The sequence below is a fragment of the Egretta garzetta genome, unplaced genomic scaffold (genome assembly GCF_000687185.1).
Source record: "Egretta garzetta isolate BGI_Z169 unplaced genomic scaffold, ASM68718v1 scaffold434, whole genome shotgun sequence".
In the NCBI taxonomy this organism is placed as follows: Eukaryota; Metazoa; Chordata; class Aves; order Pelecaniformes; family Ardeidae; genus Egretta; species Egretta garzetta.
Genome location: NW_009259584.1, coordinates 1461289 through 1482411, shown reverse-complemented (window position 1 = coordinate 1482411; position 21123 = coordinate 1461289). Strand labels below are relative to the sequence as shown.

At 38.4% G+C, this 21123-nt stretch overlaps 1 protein-coding gene across 1 annotated transcript in view; it reads left to right on the top strand.

The window, feature by feature from the left end:
- Window positions 1-21123, top strand: part of PLXDC2 (plexin domain containing 2) — a 259125-nt gene that overhangs the window by 88370 nt on the left and 149632 nt on the right. The window contains exon 2 of the mRNA XM_035893266.1: window positions 16632-16843. Coding sequence (XP_035749159.1) covers window positions 16632-16843 — 212 coding nt within the window. The remainder of the gene's footprint in view (window positions 1-16631; window positions 16844-21123) is intronic.

Below are 21123 nucleotides of genomic sequence, written 5' to 3'. Positions count from 1 at the left end.
CAGAGTTTTATTCCTGTGGCAATTTCAGCAATTGCTTACATGGAACAATAAATATCAGATAAATATTTAATATGAGTTTAACTTTTTAAATGTTGTTTAATAGCTGGATACAGAGAAAGCAGCATGCTGTGACTAATCAGCTCTCTGCAGACCACCAGCAAGTACTCCTAATCACTGCAATGTACAATGTATGGATTCCAGACCACTTTGTAAGATTCAAAGATGTCCATTTATTGGATATATGATGCATCTTGCAGTAGAAGAATACTAGAATTCTGTCTTTTTTCTGAGTTGTCTAGCATCTGAGTTTTCTAAGAGAGGCAAGGCAAGCCCGCTCCATGACCAGCAGCTTTATGGTCTTGCTTTATGCTAGATATCATCAGTAAATTACCTTCCTCTTTTTCCTGGAATCTAGATGTCTCACTGGACTTGATGTGCACAGCCATTTTATTCCAGTCCCTATGTGCATGCAAACCACTTTGCTGTTTTGCCATTGCCTGGACTAAGTGATTTTCTTAGTGATGTATGTCACATTTATTCATGGAACAGTAAGTAACAAATTATGATATGCATATAAACTGTTCTGTAAATTAAAACATGTAAGTTCATTGTCCACAGGTTTGAAGAGTGTGAAATAAGCCCAGTGCTGTTGCTATGCACTCATAATGTAACACATTTCTGATATTAAGTTGAGATATGAAAGGTCCTAATTTTAAACCTTTAAAACCAGAAATAAGATTCCTTTTGTGATACTGAGAAATACATGATAGCAAAATAGAGTTCAGGCTTGTCATGTTGCTTATCAGAGCAGTGATTTTCTGACTCTGTGCAGAGCTCCACGCAGTCCTACTCTCCCCTCTGCTGTTTTATCTTCTTCTGACAGGTAACCCAAGAGGATAACATCTAATTTCAGACAATAAGGTTGGGAAGAGGTAACAGACAAGTGGGGCCAAAGCCTGTGGCTGAGGCTACAAGACAGTCTCTGCATGCAATGTCACCTTTTCCTCTGCTCTGCTCCTCCACTTTGAAGTCCAAAGACAGTGGAGGGAATCGTCAGTCTGGGTGGTTATACCCTGCAGGGGGGAGGGAGGGGGTGTCCGGGGCACACAGCAAGGAGTGGGAGCACATGCAAGGTAGGAAGAGGGGGAAAAAAAAGGCAAAGGGATATTCAATTTGCAAATATTTGAGAACCAGCACATTACAGACCTAAAGGAAATTGCTTGAGCTGGTACTTGTGAAATCACTCGTATTTAAAGCTTAAGCTGAAAAACAATCTATTGATGAGCCTGTGTTTCCTGTGGAGAAGCTGTATTAACGACACCGAAAGTTTTCTCCCACAGCTTTCAGTCTCCTTACTTCAGCAAAACTGATGGGAGTAATAAAGATGTTGCTTTTTCCCTTCTTACTGTATTTATGTGAGAGGAGGAGGCTGAATGTGTTGTCTTTTATTACTTCTCTCCTCCAGGAGTAGGTAAAAATTGATATATGTTTCATCCTTTTTTACAAACAGGTGATACTAGACAGATGCTTAGAAACAGCTTGGCTAAATCACGTGAAGGGAAGCATACACTGTTTGGAAAATGTGCAGCTTTTGGCAGAGCCAGGCAGAAGCGGAGATTAATTTGGGGCACAAGAAGTTGTGAGGTTTTGGTTTACCGTTAATAGAAAAGAAGGGAAATGGCCACTAAGAGTTATGCAGTAGAGTTCAGTTAAATAACAGGCCTTTGAAAGGCCCTGGTTCATGGAAGTGTCAGTGGTTTTGGGGGCTCATTTAGAGCCAAACAATGTGCCCAAATGTACCAAACTATGAGAAAATTCCACATGACTGACATGAAACCAGAAAACTCAGATGTGATACATGGGCTGCAGAAGCAGATTTAGTCTTTGAAGCAAGTGGGTGTTTGCTGTCAACACTGATTAGTGTTTAACGAGCTCTTCCTCCCAAATTTGTTTAAGGTTACAAATGTGATAAAGGACTTGAGCACCTCCGTGTTTTCATGACAAATTTGTAGCTTTCTAATTCCCAAGCAGAATAAAAGCCTTGTGTTAGTTGCTTACTGTTAATACTTGAATTGCAATCCCAAACACCCATTTGTGGATCTGGGAGTTACCTAAAAATGAGAAACAAAACCAAGCAAAGCCCGCTGTACGTCTGAAATCCTGCTTCTTTCTGGGGACTAGCTGCTTGGTTAAGGGCTGCAAGAAGAGACCTAATTGCCTCTGGAGCCAGTGTGTGCAATGCATTTCTGTGGCACGTAAAGTTGGTCTTTGGAAGAAACAAGAAAAACTCTCAGCCCAAGTCTTCTAAGTGCAAGTACTGGTGTCTTGTATTTGCATAGTATCCTGGTTATGCACTCTCCAGGGAAGTGGGGCAGAGAGTTCAAGGCTCCCTTTTCCCTGGAGGAGGTCTTCTATCTCCTGACAAGGTGTCCTGCTTTTGAAGTTGTTACAAAAAAAATTGAAGACTAATTAGAACAGAAGAGAGAGGACAGGATGGACAGTTTAGAAAATCCATGGGGACTGTCACTAGCCCCGCTTTAGGAAGAAAATAGTTTATGTTTTGAAAGACAGCTCTGACACAGTGAGCATATGCTTTCCAAAACTGGAAAGCAGGAGCAAGTGAGATGCTCAGGCAGGGAAGAAAGGTGTCCAAGCCAGCTCTTAGTAAGGTAGGAAGGTGTCTGCCAGAGTCTTTTACTGACTGAGCCCAACTGCATCCTTTACTGCTAGATAGCCCAGTCCTTACATTTATCTGAAGAGAAAATACCACAGATGAGGAGGCCTGTTAGCTATGGTGGGTTTGGAAGTGATGGGTCTATGGGACGTACTGCACAAGGAGAGCCAGACTCTGCAAGCTTAGCAGTCACTTGTCCAGGACACCTAAACATCCAGGAACTGGTAATTTATCCCCCTATAGTTCAGATATAAAATGATATATCTGTATTGACCAAGCTGTTTCTCTGCATGAGTAAACGAGATGTACATGTTGAGGAAGGCGGCAGTCAGCATTCAGCAAGAAGACAGATTAATTGAAGATTAACTCCTCAGTGGAATGGAACTGACAGCCCTCTGGAAGATGAGCAGTTCTAGGGACTGTTAAATTCTGCTTTAAGTTCACCAGGTTGAGACTTGTGTGAGGTATAAGTGGTTTGACAGTGTGAATATATGTGGTATGGAGGCAGAGCTTGTGCCCCTGCTACTTCTCTGCCTTCAGCTAATTAGGGACAAAACCAAAATGACTACGAATATGTTCTTGAGAAATTTAAATATGATTTCTAGGGTCATATTCTGCCCAGGAATCAGGTAAATCTTTGCACTGTACTCTTACAACGCTGAATGAAGTCTAGCTGTTGTTGAATCAGTTCCCTGTTGCAAGATGTAAAGAGTTGGTTTCCAAACCTTACTGTGGCTGCTGTGGCTTTGGATGGGCTGTCAGCCAGTCTGTGGGTTAAAACCTTGGCAGCAAGATGCATTAACATAGAAATACAAGACTGCTGTAAAAGATGTCTTTTCTTGCAACTGGCTAGTGCTTTACTGTCATTGCATCTCAAGGACAGGGTATGGGGAATCGTAGCTGAGTGCTGGCACTGTGCTTTGTTTGGAAAGGAAAAAAAAATAGCGTGTTAAGACAGCATTAATATGAGCTTGTTAGGAATAAAGTCTGTAGTGGGTAGAACGAGAAGAAACAGGGGTGATTTTTCAAGTGTATTTTATGGATACATCAGTCTCTGTCTAACAAAATAGGCCGCATTGCGACTGACGTATTTTCCCAAATCATTCTGTACATGGAGTAATCCTGTCTTTGATTAATAAGCCAGGAGGAGGTAAACATTCAAATGTCATTGTGTCCAAAACCTTTTCAAACTCACTATATTCACTCTTATTTCCAGACATTTTGCCCTCTTTCTTCTTTGAATTTGCCTTCTAACCAGAGATAATAAAGAACCTGAGCAACAGCTTAACCAAGTCGCTGAATAGAAGTGTAAATGCTCTGCACCATCGTGATTACTCAAGAAGAAAACAAACCTTTCTGTGATGAAGGTCTCTTCTTCATAGGGCTGTCTCTTCAGCTCTCTTAATGCATTGGGCAGCATTTGCATGCATCTACATCACTGAGTCTACCAAGTCTGAGCCCCTATAAGCTCAGCTTCATTTACAAAATAAGCCCCTCCAAAGCACTTAAGCACACTTGTGGTTTTTTTAACAAATGTTCTGATCTGTCTTGTTCTGCTTGTTGCCTCTATTCTCTTTTACCTCTGAAAAGTAAAATAACATACTCTTCATGTGAAGATCAATGTGTAATGATCTTCCCGCATTACGTAATGTCCTATCTTCCACTTAGAAGAGCACAAGGCACAACAGAGAGCGCCGTAAATCTGTCCTTTTGTAAGTGTAGAGTGATGTCATTTGAGCTGGCTCATCCCTATACAGCTTCCAAAGCACCCTGCGCTTTGCAGTGTGGCAGCATCCATCTCTGCCTTCTCATTAAGAAAATGCATAGATGAAATGTATGTACATGGCACCCCAGCGGGAGTGCTGCAAAGCTGTTAATGTTTTTTCTTGGGAATGTTGTGGTAGAATTGAAAGGTAATTAATAAAGAAGAAAAAACATACATTTATGCAATTTTTTCCCAGAACACATCTATCCAAACAACTAAGTTCCGTGCAACTTCCATGTATTACAGGTGGATGCCAGCAATGCAGTTCCCTCCTTTTATTTAGGCACGGTGGAAGTGCATGTAAAATTGTCAAATGTAATACATATAAAACCCCCTATATTTTTAAATTCTAAAACCCCTTTATAGGAGTTGAGTCCTTCCAGTCCTGTTGGTTAGTTAAAAACTCTGAAAACTTCCGGCACTTTACTCCCCATATCTGCACAGTCAGAGGCAATATTCAATATATTGGGCAGTCCAATTAAACCCTTGCTAGATAATTTCATTGCTTTGACAAGTTTCAAGATGGATGCAGTATTTTCTCTTCTATTTCCCCAGTATCTCAGCCAGTTTTCAGATGGATTATTTCGTTTCTGCCAGACAAATAATGTCTTTCTATCATTCATATCTCTGGCTTAATTCTTATTTTTATGTCTCTGCATCTTGATAGGTTTAATACAGCTGTTCTTTGACTCTAAATACATATCTACAACAATTCCTCCTTAATGTATTACTATTTTTTTTTTTGTTCCCACTTCAAGTCTAGCGATGCAGATTTTGTGCCAGAGCTTAAGAACAGTCTCCACTCTAATTTCCTCACATTAGTGTGCTAGAAACATGATGTTTTTTCTCTGGAAGATCTCCTGATGAAGCTAAAATGAGAATTTTTCCTGAAAAGAAGCTGAGGGCATTTAGACCCATTTTAATTTCAGTGACAAATTTAATCTTCATTTGATAAGACAGAAAATAGTTTGCCCCTGCACAGTAACAGAGAGTCTGGAAGAAATAAACTATAGCATTTCAGTAACAAAATAGTACATAGCTATTATCTAGCGCTTGTCATCAGTAACACAGAATGTGTTTAACAGACAAAGCCAGTATCATTATCTGCATCTTACAGATAGCAAAAGCAAAGCATCCATTGAGCTATTATGCAAAAATACTATAAAAAAATTAAGTAACCTGGGTTTTCACAGTACATTTTTGGTTCCTTTTATACAGTATGTCTCTACACCATGTATATTTACTATAGTTACTTAGTTTTCTCTTGTGCTTCATGGAAAGTTGAAAGCTTCTGACTTCTCTAGTGGCTGCTCTTACAGAGGGTCATGGCTATGGTACTGACTTACTGCATTGGGCCAGATTGGAGCCCTCAAAAGTCCTGAAAATACCTACTTAATGCGTATGGATGAAAATGGAAGGCAACGGACCTTCTTTTTTAAAGTTTTGTACTATTCTTATGGAACAAAAGATACATAAATGAGGGAACCGGATAAATGTATAGAGAAATCTAAGTTGAACGGCAATTGCAGGTTGTGGATGAAGAGACACTGAAACAAGCTTCAACCTCTTCTTTTAAAAAAATTATCATTGTCATTTCTTGACCATCCCATCTCTACAGAAAAAGCTTCAAGAATAAAATACAGCAAGTGTAATTCAGTGTATCTGTAAAGCCAAGAAAATTAGGTCCAAAATATTTTGAGAATTTTAAAATACTAACATTTAATGTATTTCTCAATCATTGCTGATCTAAACATGTAACACCACCACATAAGACCAGTGAGACCATCTTTATTTTTCTTGATCCATGGAGCAACTCAATGTTTGAACATGCCATTCTACTATTTTTACTTTTTGCAGGATGTTTTATGAAAACCCTGTCTTGACACCACAGTGTGGTGAGTTCTGGCACTAAGCCTTTACTTTTTATTAAAATAATTCATTAATTCCACAAATGATCAATCTATTTACTTGGAGCTAGCAAAATCTTTCTAAATCCTGAATCACTGTTGGTCTAGGAAACCTTTGTGTGCAGAAAATGAAAGAAGATAAAAAATTTCCTTATTTAATCTATAATGCAAATGAAGAGGGTTAAATTTTAGGTTCTGTTTGAAATCACTTTGTGCATTTTAGCATTGAGGTGAAGGAAAGCCCAAGTTATGTCTCCACAAACAGTTGTAAATCTTAACCTACTTATCTTGGAAAACTTCCCTTTACCAGCACAGTGGAAGAAAAGCCATACAGCTTTTTTCTTCAGCTTTTATAATGATATATAGTATTGCATTCCCTGCTACATATTTCTGGGCAATGGCAATTGCTTGTTCATTTTCCAGTTTTCCAAATCCTGAGCTCTGTGAAACATCTAATACTGCAAACCACTTCCTTTCTACTCCTGTGAGGGGGGCAGAGGGAACTGAGGACATAGTAGGAAAAATGTGTCACGTTTCAGTCGCGCCAGGGCTACATTGCATGGTCTGCCTTGTTTGAAGGTGTTCAGGCTGGTTTGATTTCTGAGTGGTGGCACTCTTTATGTAGGCTGTGTTTTGGCCCACTGCCACAGACTCAGTAAGAAATGGCTTAGGAGTGAGTAAGGGCTTAGGAATTTATCCCTATTTACAGACAAATTTGTTAACAAGGTGATTACAATCTGTTGGGCACTCCTGACAAGGGAGAAGAGGAAAAACTTGGTCTGTGTGTCTGTCAATGTTTGTTGTACCTGATGAGGTGTTATACCACCTTTCTTCTCTTTACTTCTACTGCAGTGAGTTTCTCAGAATTTAATCTGTACCTGCAAGGTGATGTTGTGTATGCATGTATGTATGGGTAGCTCCATTGTCTTGGTAGGCGAGCTTTGTTTTCCTGTCTGTAGCTTTTGCTTGAGCCACTAAATCCGGCGTGGTTGCCTTTGGTGTGAATGCTGACATTGATCATTGATCCCTGTGCCTGACTCGAAGTCAGCCTGACAGGGCTACCCAGGAAGCCAATTACCCTCTGATGCCGCTCCAGCACCAGTGAGTGACAGGCCTGTGGAGACCTAACCGGCGTTGTCATGGCCAGAGCGGTGTCCCTGGAATTGCTGCTCTTTGCCTCTGCAGACTACAAAAAGTCTAGCGCTGTCTGTGCTAATCCATTTTTCAAGCAATGGTCTTGCATCTCTCTCAGCTCCTGGCTTTTCCTCGGGCTGAAAATGAAGTTAACCCTTCTACCAAAGTTGCATTTGACATTGGCTGCTGGGAAGGGTATAAATTAGCCAAGCTAACACAGTTTGGCACATCTCACATTTGCTCTGCTCTCCCTCGACAAGTCATGCAAAAGGAGATCCAAACATGTGCTGCTGTTCAAATTATGAATGACTATTTCATTTCTGTATGCTTTTCTCCGCTGCCCAGAAACAGAAGCTAGTCCTAACGATGTGACTGCAAAATTGGCTGTCTAACTTTTAAACTCCATTTTTATCATCTACAGATCTGTGCATATTGGTGCATGTCTTCTAGCTATATGGATTGCTTGCTCATTCTGGTTAAGCCTGAATCTAGAGGAGAAGCTGACCCACCATGGGGCTGGCATCCTTGGGTTGTTCTAGTGCACTGGTTTGCTGTATCCTTCAGGAAAAGGAAAGATGCTTTCAAATTGGAACAGCAAGGTAGACACATTAGAGATGCTAGTGTCCGATGTTGGCAATTGTACTGTAATCCAGTTATCAACTATAAAAAAATGTTTATAAACTTTTGTCCAGTGCATTTAAATAAGGTACAGTTGGTATTAGTATTCTCTGGAAAACCTTTGAATCTAGGTTGGAAAAGCAAGAATTTGCATATAAATAGAATGTTATAGAAAGATCTGCATTTCTCTTAGCAGGAAAATTTTTTGTTGAATTCTTTATTTTTTGCTGCTTTTTACACAAATAATGTTGTGTCTTAGTGGGGGTTTGTGATACAGAAAAGTTTGGACAGAAGATGCATAAATTACACATGAATGAACATTTTGACACTACTGCTACAATGGTTAATGAGAAAAACTCATATAATTTAAAACATGTTAACTTCCTGCTTTTCTATATTGCATTTTGATACTCCACAAGAAAATATTTTTGAGTTGTGTGCCAGGAACATATGAACATTACAGATACTCTTCCTTTTGCTTTACATGGAAACTTAGTATGTGATAAATATTCACCTAGGTATACTCCGGTATCTGCATTGCTAATAATTATTGGAAGTGCTACTGGGAATGTGGATATGAAACCTATTTGTATGAGGTGCAAACATTAAGTGATGTCAATCATGCTGAACATGGGTAGCTGAAAGTAAAAGGCTGGAAGGAAGAATCCCACCACTGTTCAATGTAGTCAGGTGAGATTAGGAGAGTCAGGCTTCCCTTCTAAAATGCAAAATTATGTGCTGGAAGGAAGGAGCAGAAAACAAGAACTGGGAAATGTTCCTTTGAGTAGGCTTAAATTTACAACCCTACTAGGAAATTTTTAGGGGTCTCCAGCTGAAAAAAAGGTTGAAGGCTAGTGTTAACAAATGGTCGTGTGTATAGCAATGACCAAAGCTATGTGAAGAGAAGCTATACTGGTTAGAGCAGCTGAGAAAAGCAATGCTTAAGGAGAAAGAAAACTCTTTACTTGCCCATTTTTCAGTTGGAGACACTATTTCAGTTGTGCATTGTCTACTGAGTTTCGATAGATACTAATAGCATGGGTTTGAATTTTTTCATGCATTCCATGAGGTCCAGCTCTCAGACCTGATCCACCTGAGAGCTCTGGAAAATACCACATCAATAACAGTACATCTGTGGAGTTTTAAATTAAAGCAGAGCTACACAATTCTGGATTTTCTGGTTTTTTTGTTAATAGGGATGCTGAGTAGTACTCAAATTGAATTTGCCATGGCTGGGTATTTAAGCTTATTAGAGCTTCTTCTTTTATAAGGAAAGGCTAAACCTGAATCAATTCCATTTTCATTTTCTGTGGCTTCCTTTCAAACTGATTTTTATTCCCTGTCTCAGAAAATGGAGGGTTGCAATAAAAGATTGTGTTCTGCATTAGTAATCTAAACATAGTTGTGTTTTTACTGTTCCAAAAGTTATATAAATGTTGCAATAAAAGATTGTGTTCTGCATTAGTAATTTAAACATAGTTGTGTTTTTACTGTTCCAAAAGTAATATAAAAGGTCTGTGCCTGTGGGATGCAGATGTGCATAAGACATGTAAGAGCCTAGTAGGTGTGAAATGTTATATGCCTTCCACTTCTGTTGCCATCGGCATTCCTTAGAGTTTTTTCACTGTTTAAACCTCAGTTGTGAAAGCAACTTGAATCCATCTAGGCTGTGTGTATAAAAAATTTAAGCTCATCAAATAATAACACATCTTTTTTTTCCTTTTTAAATCTTATTATAAAGGCTTCAAAATCTTGATGCTGGTTAGGTTTTTGATGATGACCAATATCACCGTTTACTGACCAAAACTGTCTCTCCCTTCTCTTACTACCCAGCATCTTCAAGGCTGCAAGCCTTCTTTGAGGCATGAGTTCTTTCTCTCTCTCTCTTTTTTTTTTGTTCTGCATGTATCCAGTTAACAATAACTTAGGTCCTGGTGCCTGAGTGGAACTAACAGGAAGAGTAGCAAAACAAATCCGTAAAACTTTATAAAGCTATGATCAGGCCGCTTATATATGCAACATGCATTTTAAATTATTGTGTTTATATAGCTGGAGAGTATGAGTGAAGCTGGTGTTAGACAATATTTCCTCAGTGTTGTTGTACACTAATCAAAGTTACAGTATTGTTACAGTAGACTTGGACTCCTGACTTTACTAATATAATTTTGATTTACCAGTATGATTACATAAATAATTGCAAAATGAAAGTAAAGCAGACAATTAAAAAAAATAACAAAACCTGCAACAGATATAGTTGTGATGAAGATAGAGTCCTAGAAGTGTGGTAGTATGCTCTTTGGGACCACCTGTAGTGGTGAAAAATAATTATTGAATAGAAAGTGGTTGCAAAGGGAGAAGTCTGAATTTATATTGTTGATAAAATGCATGTGTAAGGAAACTACCAGTTACATTATTTCCCTGACATAGTACCTACTATTATTGATACCAACTCTGTGTTAGACATGAGCTATTTATTGTATAATGGCAAGAAAAACATGTATCAAGACGGTATTGTTATTTTAGATGTTATTTGTTGTTGTGAGCATACAATTCAACAGCAATAGTTTCAGTACTGTGATCATAATCTGCCATCATTCAGTATTTTATTATCATTAACCTCTGACTCGCTTTGCAGGCCACACAAATTCTCGTTTGGTGAAAACAGGTTCATCCTAAACATCATTCTCACACACAATATTAAAATTATTTTAGCAGTCCCAGCCAAGCTTTAAAAAGAAAATGTCAGGGCGTGGTCTTTTGTTCTTCTTAAAATCATGATCCAAACTGACAGTTGTTTGTGTGCTAATTGTCACTGTGTTACAGTCACACGTTATTTATGAGTTTGTAAAGAAATTTATCCTTATCATGGACATATTGAAAGTCAAGCATATCTGTTATTTCTTTCCTAAATTAAGGTGAGAAAGATGAAATTGGTCCTAGTCCCATGAATCAGGTACATCAGAAAAAGAAGTCTTTATAGTGTTGAGCTATTCATAGGCAAAGCTAATTTAAACTGGAAATTCTTCTTCTTATGAGAAATATGATTGATTTTGCTGTGTTACTGGGCATTCAGTATATAAGCACTGTGCTTGGAGAATCCTTTAAATGAACATTTATGTTTTGAAGAGTCTATCACTTCATGGGTCCAGTATTCATATCTTCCACCAACATATGTTGGTTTCTCATTTTCACTAATAAAGTGGTCACAGTAGAAATAAAGATTCATGAGGCGGGCTATAGAAAGTTACTTAAGTTAAAGGACTATGATAGCATTTCCAGTTCTTTTATGAATAAATCTGGTTTTGCTGGAATTTGGGCTGTGGCAGGATTCAGAAAGATGATACTGTATCTCACAAGCAATCTGTTGAACAGAGGTTTCAATATGTGAGTATTTCTGGGCTTTCAAAAAAAAAAGGTCTTGTTGATTATGGTGCATTTATGAAATTAGTCAAATTCCAGAGTTGGCCTAAATATGTGCAATCATGAAATGTAATTAACACATCTTTTTCAGAAATGCAATTCTGAAATTCTGATGTGCTGAAACATTCCACAAACCTCTGTTTGACCTCATGGAAAAAGGGGGAAAAAAAACCCAAATACAGTTGAATGAGTGGTAGATTATTTACCTCTTTGGCTTTTTTGTTTCAAAATAGGCTTTCTTTCCTCTTTAATTACATTGCTGTCCATGAAAATTTTGAATGTTTCTTTTTCTTTTAAAATGAGAGATAGATCTTCATTCTAAATAAAGCTTTATGCAGACCAGACTTCCCTACTAAATATCAGAGCTGTCTTAATTCTCAAGCTCTCCTGTTTCATTTTGGTTTTATTTACTTGGAACTTTTCCGTTTTTTTTTTTTGGGCAGACTTGGCAAAGCAGAGAACCTGTGCCCTCACCATAGTCAGACAGCCTCTTCCCTTTCTGCAAATCTTTCTTGTATAGCCCAGTCTGCACTTCCAATCTGTAAGAGGTGTTTGCGTAATTCACAGTATTGAAGTAGACAAACTTCTCTCTGTATTCAGTTGTTGTCTACTTTCAGCATTGACTTATGTTAATGATATGTGTTAAGCAGTTCTGTGTATTTTTGTAGTACAGGACACACATCTTCTTGCCAAAAACCTCATACAAGCAGAGCCACCTCAAAAAAGTCCTGATGTACAAGAAGATACAGGTTTCAGTCATGTGTCCTCCATCAGGTTAGCTTAATACAGTTTAAAATCTTGTTTAGTGAAGCAGCTAAGGTAGTCAAAAAGCTATCAATCATCTGGGTACATGGTGGTTTAGGTAATATATACCAAAATCTTTTAAAAGGCTTTTTCATGTGAGTGTGTAAACCTGTACAGAAGGAAATTTGAAGCACCTGTCTTAGATGTGAGAAAAAGTGAGTCTTTCTGTAATTTTCACCCATACACTTCCCCAGTTTCCTCTCTAAATACTCTGCGTAGGTCCTTCAAGTTTGTGTGAATGATGCCCCTATTCCCCTGAAAGCCTTTAGTGGTAATTTTGATCAATCACATTGACTACCAAGGGCTGAACTGGCGAACCGCAACAAGAGTTTCTGAACTTGCCACCAGTCAGTCAGTAACTCCAAATCATTTCAGAACAGTGAAAGCTTTTCATAGATTTTTTTTTTTTTTTGTCCCTCACCCCGCTGCCTTTCTAGCTTTATTCAACACAGATTTGAAATCTTAAATTTTAACTTAACCCAAGGGGGAAAGGAGCTACAGACATAATGATTTTCATTGCTAATTTTATGAAAACTTCAAGGATAAGAGCTAAAGGATCAGACCAAAACACCAGCTTTAGTACATACTCATTGGAAAGTCCTGTAGTCTATTTTCACTGCTTCCAAAATACTACAGTACAATATCACTTTGCAGACCTTCACACTGAGGTATTTGCATGCCAGTGACCGAACTATAGTATAACACTCTTATGGTTTGCACATAAAAATGCCCATTGAAAACCGTAGTTCCAATTTTAACTGATCTGAAAGCTCATAGTAGCTCTGAGTCTCTGTTCATACAGGTTGAACAGGTTACTACTCACCTGTGTTTGCCAATATTATGATTTTATTATTAATCAGATATTACCGTATTTGGCTGCTTTCCAATTGATTTCAATGGCATGTTCTCCTTCAGTCTTAATTAAGTGCGAGCTCCAAGATCTAAAAGATAAGAGTATAATATTTTGGTGCGTTTCTTCTAAAATGCCTTTTATGTGATTTATTAGCTACACAGAGATTTCAACCAGAAACATGAAATAGGTCTAACTTGTAAAGTATTGGCATTTTAAGTCTCTGAATGCTTTCTCTTCATGAGCTGCCTGTGTTTAGAACTTGAAAATAAACTTATCTATCCATCATCTGAGAATTTATATATTTCAGTTATATTTACATTAAAGGAAAACACCCAGCTTAGCTCATTTTTTTAAAAAAAACCTATTGTTTGTCACTTTCTCAGCATTAGAGATCTGTTGGGATAAACAAGAGACATGACACCGGATCAGAGCTGGTCTGGCCAAGGCCCTCGTCTCTGCCTCTCTCCATTCCCAGTAGCTTAAGGAAAAGGTTTAAGGAAGGAGAAAGCCTACAGTAAATTTCTCTCGTTATTCCCTGAACACACATCCAGATTTTATCTCACATTGTAGCTTCAGTATCCTCATTCTGCCAGTCTGGGACAGTTAACTAGTCCAGTAGTAACACTGGTAGAAGCTTTCACAGATAATAGTGGAAAAAAAACCCCAAAGACTAGTTCTAAACTGAAAACATCAGTTCATGCTTTTAATTCTTGTGACTATTACATTTAGAAGGATATAGTGCATTCTGATTACACTTAGATGATTATAAAGCTTCCTTTTGTCAGTGTGGCTTGTTCCAAAGAATGTTTATCAATATGGTGATAGGTGCTTTATATATATAAATATAAATATATATATATAATTGTATAATTGTATCTGTAAAATAATATTTATCTAGTGTAATGGGGGTAACAATATGGTTTAGAACATTTTCTATGTTTCAAGAGAAAAATCATATAGTTAAACCAGTTGAAACACAATAAAAATTGTGCACTGATGACATCGAAGATTTCTCTAGTGGGGAATGGCTCATGCCAAATTTTGCAGATGCCGTGATGCAATTATACTGTAAAAGAAAATTATGAAGAAAAATGAGTAGAATTTCCAAGCCAGTGGAAAAACCTGAGCACGCTTACCTCCTCCTTTTCTCCAGTACTATATTATTATTATTGTTGTTCTTGTTGTTGTTATTTTATGAAGCAGTTCATGTTACAACACCTTAAAGCTCAGAAACCACATTCATTTCTGTTCAGCATGTAGTAGAGCAAAGTATAATGGCTTTCCTTTACAGACAAGGCTCAGCCTGAGGTGAATAGGATTTAAGACCTTCCCCTGACTTCCGCATTTTCTATTTGCTAATTTTGCCGATTGCCTCAACACATTGACTGTTGACCACAAAAAGAGTAGGCTGCCGTGGGAGGGCAAAATGAGGGTAAATACGCTTTTGGCATCTCTGAATGTGGGGTTTGAGCCACCAAGGGCAGCCAGGGAAGATGCTTGAGAAGAAGGCAGCAGGGTCCTGCAGACACATACGTAGCTATTGCACTGGGACCCCCATTTGTTGGTGTTCAATGCTCCCGGTGCCTCGCAGCGGGTGCCGAGGTGTCTTAGTGCCACGGACGGGTCTGGGGTGGGAGGGCAAACATTGCTGCCACAGATCCAGCCTCAGGCGTTGTGTATCACAGACAGAAAGTGCCTATCTGGAATTGTATCTGAGAAGTTTGCCGTGTCTGTCAGCTTTCTGATGCCCTTATCCCCATAACAGCATTGTGAGTGCCTCCAAGCTGAAGCAGACAGGGCAGCTTTGAATAGATTTTGATAAGGATCACAGAGGGATAAGTTAGTTCATCTGCTGAGCTGTCCCTCTGCATCTGGCAGCTGATTGCCTGATAAAACAGGGAGCGCAGTGGCAATTTGTTGAAGACAAGTGTTCTAAGGCTTTTAAGAAATGCGAGGAAACAGGTTTCAAAAAGCCACCAATTAAAAGAAAAGAAGTTTGATTACCTGGGGTCTGAGGAATGGCCCGAGAATGCTTATTTTGCATCTCTATTAAATTCTGATTTCTTCAGGTGACAAAGCACCTTCAGCTCACTATAATTTCAGTATGGTTGAGAATGATCAAATAGCTTAGGAAAAAAGTTTAGTAGATTTTGAGGAATTCAATCAAAAAATGGAATCACACAGAGCCTAAATCGTATTAAAGACTGTTTCTGTACTGTAACTTTCTGGTCTGTCAAGAATAGTGTCTGGCAGATTCTCCAACACCCATGACTCCTATACCTGGTCCTGCTATGATGCAGTAAAATCTTCTTATTTAAACCTTTGATAGGTAATTTTCTATTTTTCCCTCTCTTCTGTACCTAGACAACATAAGCAATGCTTAGTAAGGACCTTGGAAGTGGTGCCTGCCTTTGCTCAGAAGATTCTGCCAAACAGAAGCAATGGAAATATTTCTACAAATAATTTATTTACCAGTCTATCCTTTCTCTCAGTATGTTTCTTTTACTTTGCCACTTCTCTTGAGAGTTCATTTGGAACCTCACAGTTCTTTTTTTTGAAGAAGATCCCAGCACATGGAAAGCACAGAGCACCCCTCTACTTTTAGACCCAAAGAGAGTATGAAAAACATACCTGATTTGTAGTGCAACATATGCAAAATTACTCTACCTCCTCTTGATGGTGTTAACTGAAATAAATTAACAAAAAAATACTTTGACTGGCTTTTGGATTGGGCAAACTGGAAACTACTGAAGAATTTATGCTTTTGTCTTGGTGATAGTTTAACTAGCATGAAAAAGTTGTGAATGAACATAAGCAAAGTCCAAAAGGAGTACGTAAAACACACCACCCAACTGCTCACCCTTTGCAGGGGACATAGTGGGTGTCTGCAGACTTCACACATTATTCGCATTCATCATTTATACAACGGGGCAGCTTTATTTTTACCCTGGTACAGATGTTTTTTGAGAATTTCATGCCTCTCATAATGTTTATTTGGCTGCCTTTCACCATGGCTTTCAAGCTCTTTCTACATAAAATCAGTAGCAAAAGCTAAGTCAGTACCAGTGTTTCTCTGCCTTTTCTACCTTTGTTTTTGTTAGATGATTTCCTGATCTTTTTTCTTAGATTTATTTTGTTTTGATGTGATGCCTATGGGTCAGCAAGTATCAAAGTTACAAATGTTACTTTTCCCAGGCATAAAATAAGCAGGAAAATAAAACATTCGGGATGTTTAGAGGCGTCTGCAAAACTTAGTCCAAATTCTTGAATTTGGTAGAAGTATAATATGCTATCTCTTCTTTTAATCTCTTTATGCTGTTGCAGAGATATAATTGGCTATGCTCTGGAGTGGTTCAAAACATTTATTAAAAGATTACTATCCTTAGGTTTTCAGTTATGATTAGTAAACCAAAGTTCCACTCACTTATTATCTTGTTCTTTTTTTTTGTCAAACAGGTGTGTTTCATGAAGTTGTTCAGAGCTTCCCTCGAGTGGAGGAAAATGTGCGAGTGGATTCACATGTGAACAGCCACAGGTGGAGAAGGCAATCAGAGTCTCTCAAATCAGTCGACACCAACAGAGCTAGCATAGGGCAGGATTCCTCTGAGCCAGGGGGTTTCACAGACCTGCTGCTTGAAGAGGGACATGACAACGCCACCCAGATTGAGGTAGAAATTAATTTGATCTATTTTTTTTTATTCCATTTGTTATCTTTGATTGGGGGTAAGTAAAAAATTAAGATATTTATTTCAGTGTACTCAAACATTTGTCAGCACATAGAACCCAGCTCCTGTCCTAGGGCTGCAGCCTGTCCTGTCTGACTCTTGAAGGTAGACTCTTGAAGATGACTGTCTCTCTGCTGGAAAGCAGTTTTGGGAAGTCCCATGTTGTAGCAGTTCTTGCTGGAGAACTGGAAAATGAAGTAATATTAAAGAAGTAAAATAAAACTTAATTATTTCTTAAAAGTTTGGGTAAACAACTCTGTTTGTGAGATTTTTCCATATCTATGTAGAAAGTAATATCCAGACATGAAAGGAAAAAGGCCCTAGAGAAATAGGAAACTGGAAAAAATTCTAGGTTGGTAATTAAAGGAATTTGCCTGTGCTGTTTGATTGTTGATCTTCTAAAGAGGAATGACATGAATCAAATCCATCTAAATGAAATCTTGGTACGTTCTCCCTCTGTTTTATGATTTCATTCAGCCTTTGATTGCTTGTTTAAAAAACTTAAACTGCCAGACTGCCCTCATTCATATGGACATAATGTAAATCCAAGTGAACACCAGCTCTGTCTTTAAAGCTGCTCTTGGTTTCAAGTAGTGTAGGGAGAGCAGAAGTTGACCATGTTATGTTGTGATTGATTGGTGCAAAAGGTCTTCGCCTATGATAATTTGTGGGAGTTGTTCTTTTTTATCTTAGCGGTTCTACATAAACACACCGGCTGAATTGATTTTGTCTTTATACACAGACAGCAAGTGTTAATATTATAACTATTATATTTTTAATGATTTTTTTAAGCATTAGGTTTGGGGTTTTCTTATTAATAAAATCTACATGATATTTTTTCTATAAAATACAGCTTGGGATAAGCTATATTTAACATTTTCAGTCTTTATATTCTGCTTCCAAAGCAACAGTGCTATTTATTCTTTGGTTTTGAGGAGCTCACTCTTGGACAAACAAAACAGCGTTTAGATTTTGGGTTGTTATTTTACACAATAACAAAAGCAAAGACAATGCTGTCTCTACAGGATGAGTCAAAAAGTAATAATGCTTTCAGAGAAGTGTGTTTTGTGCTTGTTGTTTGTTAATCTTCCCAGTTTTCACAGTATTAATTATGTTTCCTCTTGCATAAACATGGAAGTTGCTAGTTGGTAAATTATACTTTTTAAATCCATGTTGATTTTATGCTTTGTTTTTTGGCCCCCTTGTAATCCCCATCTGGCCATACTTGTAGCAATTCACTCAGGCATGACACAGATCAATCCTTCTTCTAATTATTTTAGTAGGTGAAGTGGATGATGTCTCAAATACAGGGAAGTTCATGTAGCTGATCTTTCTGTGGCTTACCAGTAGACTCATGCAGTGTCTCCATTCAGTTGAGTTCCAAGCTCCTTTGAAGCAAAACGGGTCAGAGCTCCCAGTCTAACACTCGTATATGGAAACGTTAAAGAAAAAAATGAATGCTTGTGAATGGACATACATAGAATGGTATTTTTCCAGGGCCATCTTTCCTGACAGATTATGGCATTATGGTGTCTTAACCTCAAAAGTAGATCACCCTAACTGAGTTTATTGAATTCAGGTTTTGTGTTCAGTCACAGCCCTCTCTTTTTCTAAAGTATTCCCAGAACAATAAGATAACTGAGTTGTGGTTTTACACATTATCGGATTCCATTTTAAATCCCTACTACAACACACAGGCATTTTACAAAAAAACCTTGATGCCCGGCTTTGTAGACGAGGCAAAGAATATAACAGATTCACAGTGGAAGAATCCATATGTCACAAAGTCTTCTGCAGTTTGGGAGCTTATCGGTGGAGCTGGAGAGCATATTGATTTTTGAAACCCTTCTTCTGCGTGTCTTGCAGTTCTTGCTGAAGAAAATCTGGAGAATGAGTGCTACCTACCGCTCACATTTAATGACTCTACAGAATTACAGCATCCCTCCATCACAGTCAGTGTTTCTCTCTAAAGTATTTGCTTGGGCTTGCCATGTAAATGTGGAAGACTTCTTTTACTGGAAGGCTAAAAGTGATGAACATATCTTTAATCTTCACTTGATAATCTTTTCTGTTCTTTGTAATAATGAGTTACTTTCTATCCAGCTTTAAAAAAAAAAAAAAAAAAATCCCCAGACCAAACAACCAAATACAAAAGGGAAGGCAGTACACGGAAATTTCTGCACACTGTTGAAAAATAATTCTAAATGTTTCCTGTGTTATCAAATGTATACAGTCATAATTTGGAAAATAATACAATCAATCTGTGTGGAGCATAGCATAGTTCCACTGGCTTTTCTTGATATTTTAAGGTAATGAGACTTTTCATTCATGTTTTTTCCATTGGAGTTATTGGGAATTGTTCTGTAACTTCACAGCATCACCATCCTGGGTCTTGCATTGGCCCTAATCTATAGGCTGTTTTAAGATCAACTTGAGTGGAACATGAAGTTCAGGCCTTCATGAACAGCTATGGAAAGTTCATTGTAAATCAGTTTATCACATCTTCATAGTAGCCAGGGTGGACCCATTCCTATATGTAGGAAAGATGATAATGGCCAGATTCTCTTTAGAGATGCTGTCTCTCTGGTCCAAAATCTGGAGCAGCCACTGGGGACTCCAGGACATTTGCTGTCTCTCCTCACAGCTGTGTTTTGCCTCCTCCATGTATTTGGCACTGTTATTCAGGACAGAACTTATGCAAAATGATGGACATATTCAGGTGCTTTTTTTTGTATAAAGATGTTTTGAACTGGACTCTCTGGAAGTTGAACTGCATTGCAGAGACTAGCAGAAGCAGTGGCTGTAGCCACTTGGTGTGCGGGACCTTCAGAAATTAGCAGAGCCTTGGGAAGGAGAAGACTAGACCTCCAAGTCCCATTGTGTTGCTGCAGAATAGGAATTTTGTGGTCCACGGGTGCAGTGCTGTGGCAGCACAAACCCACAAAACTGGAGATGCTAAGGGAAAGGCAAAGGACAGGAAGAATAGGTATCTGCTGCAAGACAGATTTTCTATGCATGTAGCATTTGTGGTCTTTCTGGAGAGCTGATAGTGAGCTAGGGATTGTAGGGTAAAATCAACATATAACAAATGCTTATCATACATTCTTCATAAGGGTATGACAATATTGAAAATACTCCTCTTTTCCCCTAGTTTAGTGAGCATATTATAATATGCCAATTAGGGACTAGAATGTTGTAAATACAAAAAGGTTCCTGAGGATGGATGTTGGTCCCATTTGCTTTATTTGCAATTGGTATTTTAGAACCCAAATACAGAGGAGGGGGAATATGTAAGTCTCTGGGGCCATACTCCGTGAGTGGTTTATTAATGTTTCATTCCCACTACATAACATAGCCAGAGAGAGTGAGCAAGCTCTGAAGAAGGACAGGTGTAAAAAGGGTGAGATCGCATCTTGTACAGATGGACACAAATGTTACAGTCCTGGAGAAATCCCCAAAGCAGATAGCCTTGGGACAGGTGGAGACATAGGTTGTCAGCAGTCCAAAATAACTGTAGGGTTAACCCCAAAGAGAAAGTAGTGATGCAGTGCAATCGGATTGACTCCTTGGCATCACGGCAAATGAAAGCATCAAAGAGTCTCCCTTTGAAGACAAGGAGCATGCATGGCTAAGGCATATCTTAGAGAAAATTCAAGTAACAAACTTATCTTTTTTTCAGACATTATTAGTATAATGTAACTTTTTATGTCCTTTTTACAGTGTTCTCTGTAGTCTGGCTTTCCATTTGGTAACTAAGGATTTAACTTTTTGCATGCCTAGGGGAGGGGATCCTGTTCTAAAAGACGGTTAGTACATAGCGCTTTAGGAGAAGTCATATGAATTTGAAGTTTTTCTTCCCAAGGGTCACAAAGCCAAACATTAAAGTCTTCTACCTGGAATAACTTAAGCTAGAGGAGTGGTTTTGGAGTTTGGAAGCATCAGAATTGCATCCCATATGTGCTAACTAACCTGTGCTCAGGACTGGCCAGCGCAAAGGCAGCCTCTGTGGTCCCGTGGGTGCCAGTCTGAGAGGGAAAATGCATACCGCACTGTAGTAACAGGGACCTCAGAGATGGGGATTACTGTGGGGCATATTTGAGAAAGCAGGTGGTACATTCAAAAATGAAGTGCCATTTATAGCAAAAATTCTTTCTAGAGTGTTTGTTTCTTAAATTTCTGGGGGTTTACAATCTTACAATTTCAAGTCTAGTTTTCCTTTTCTT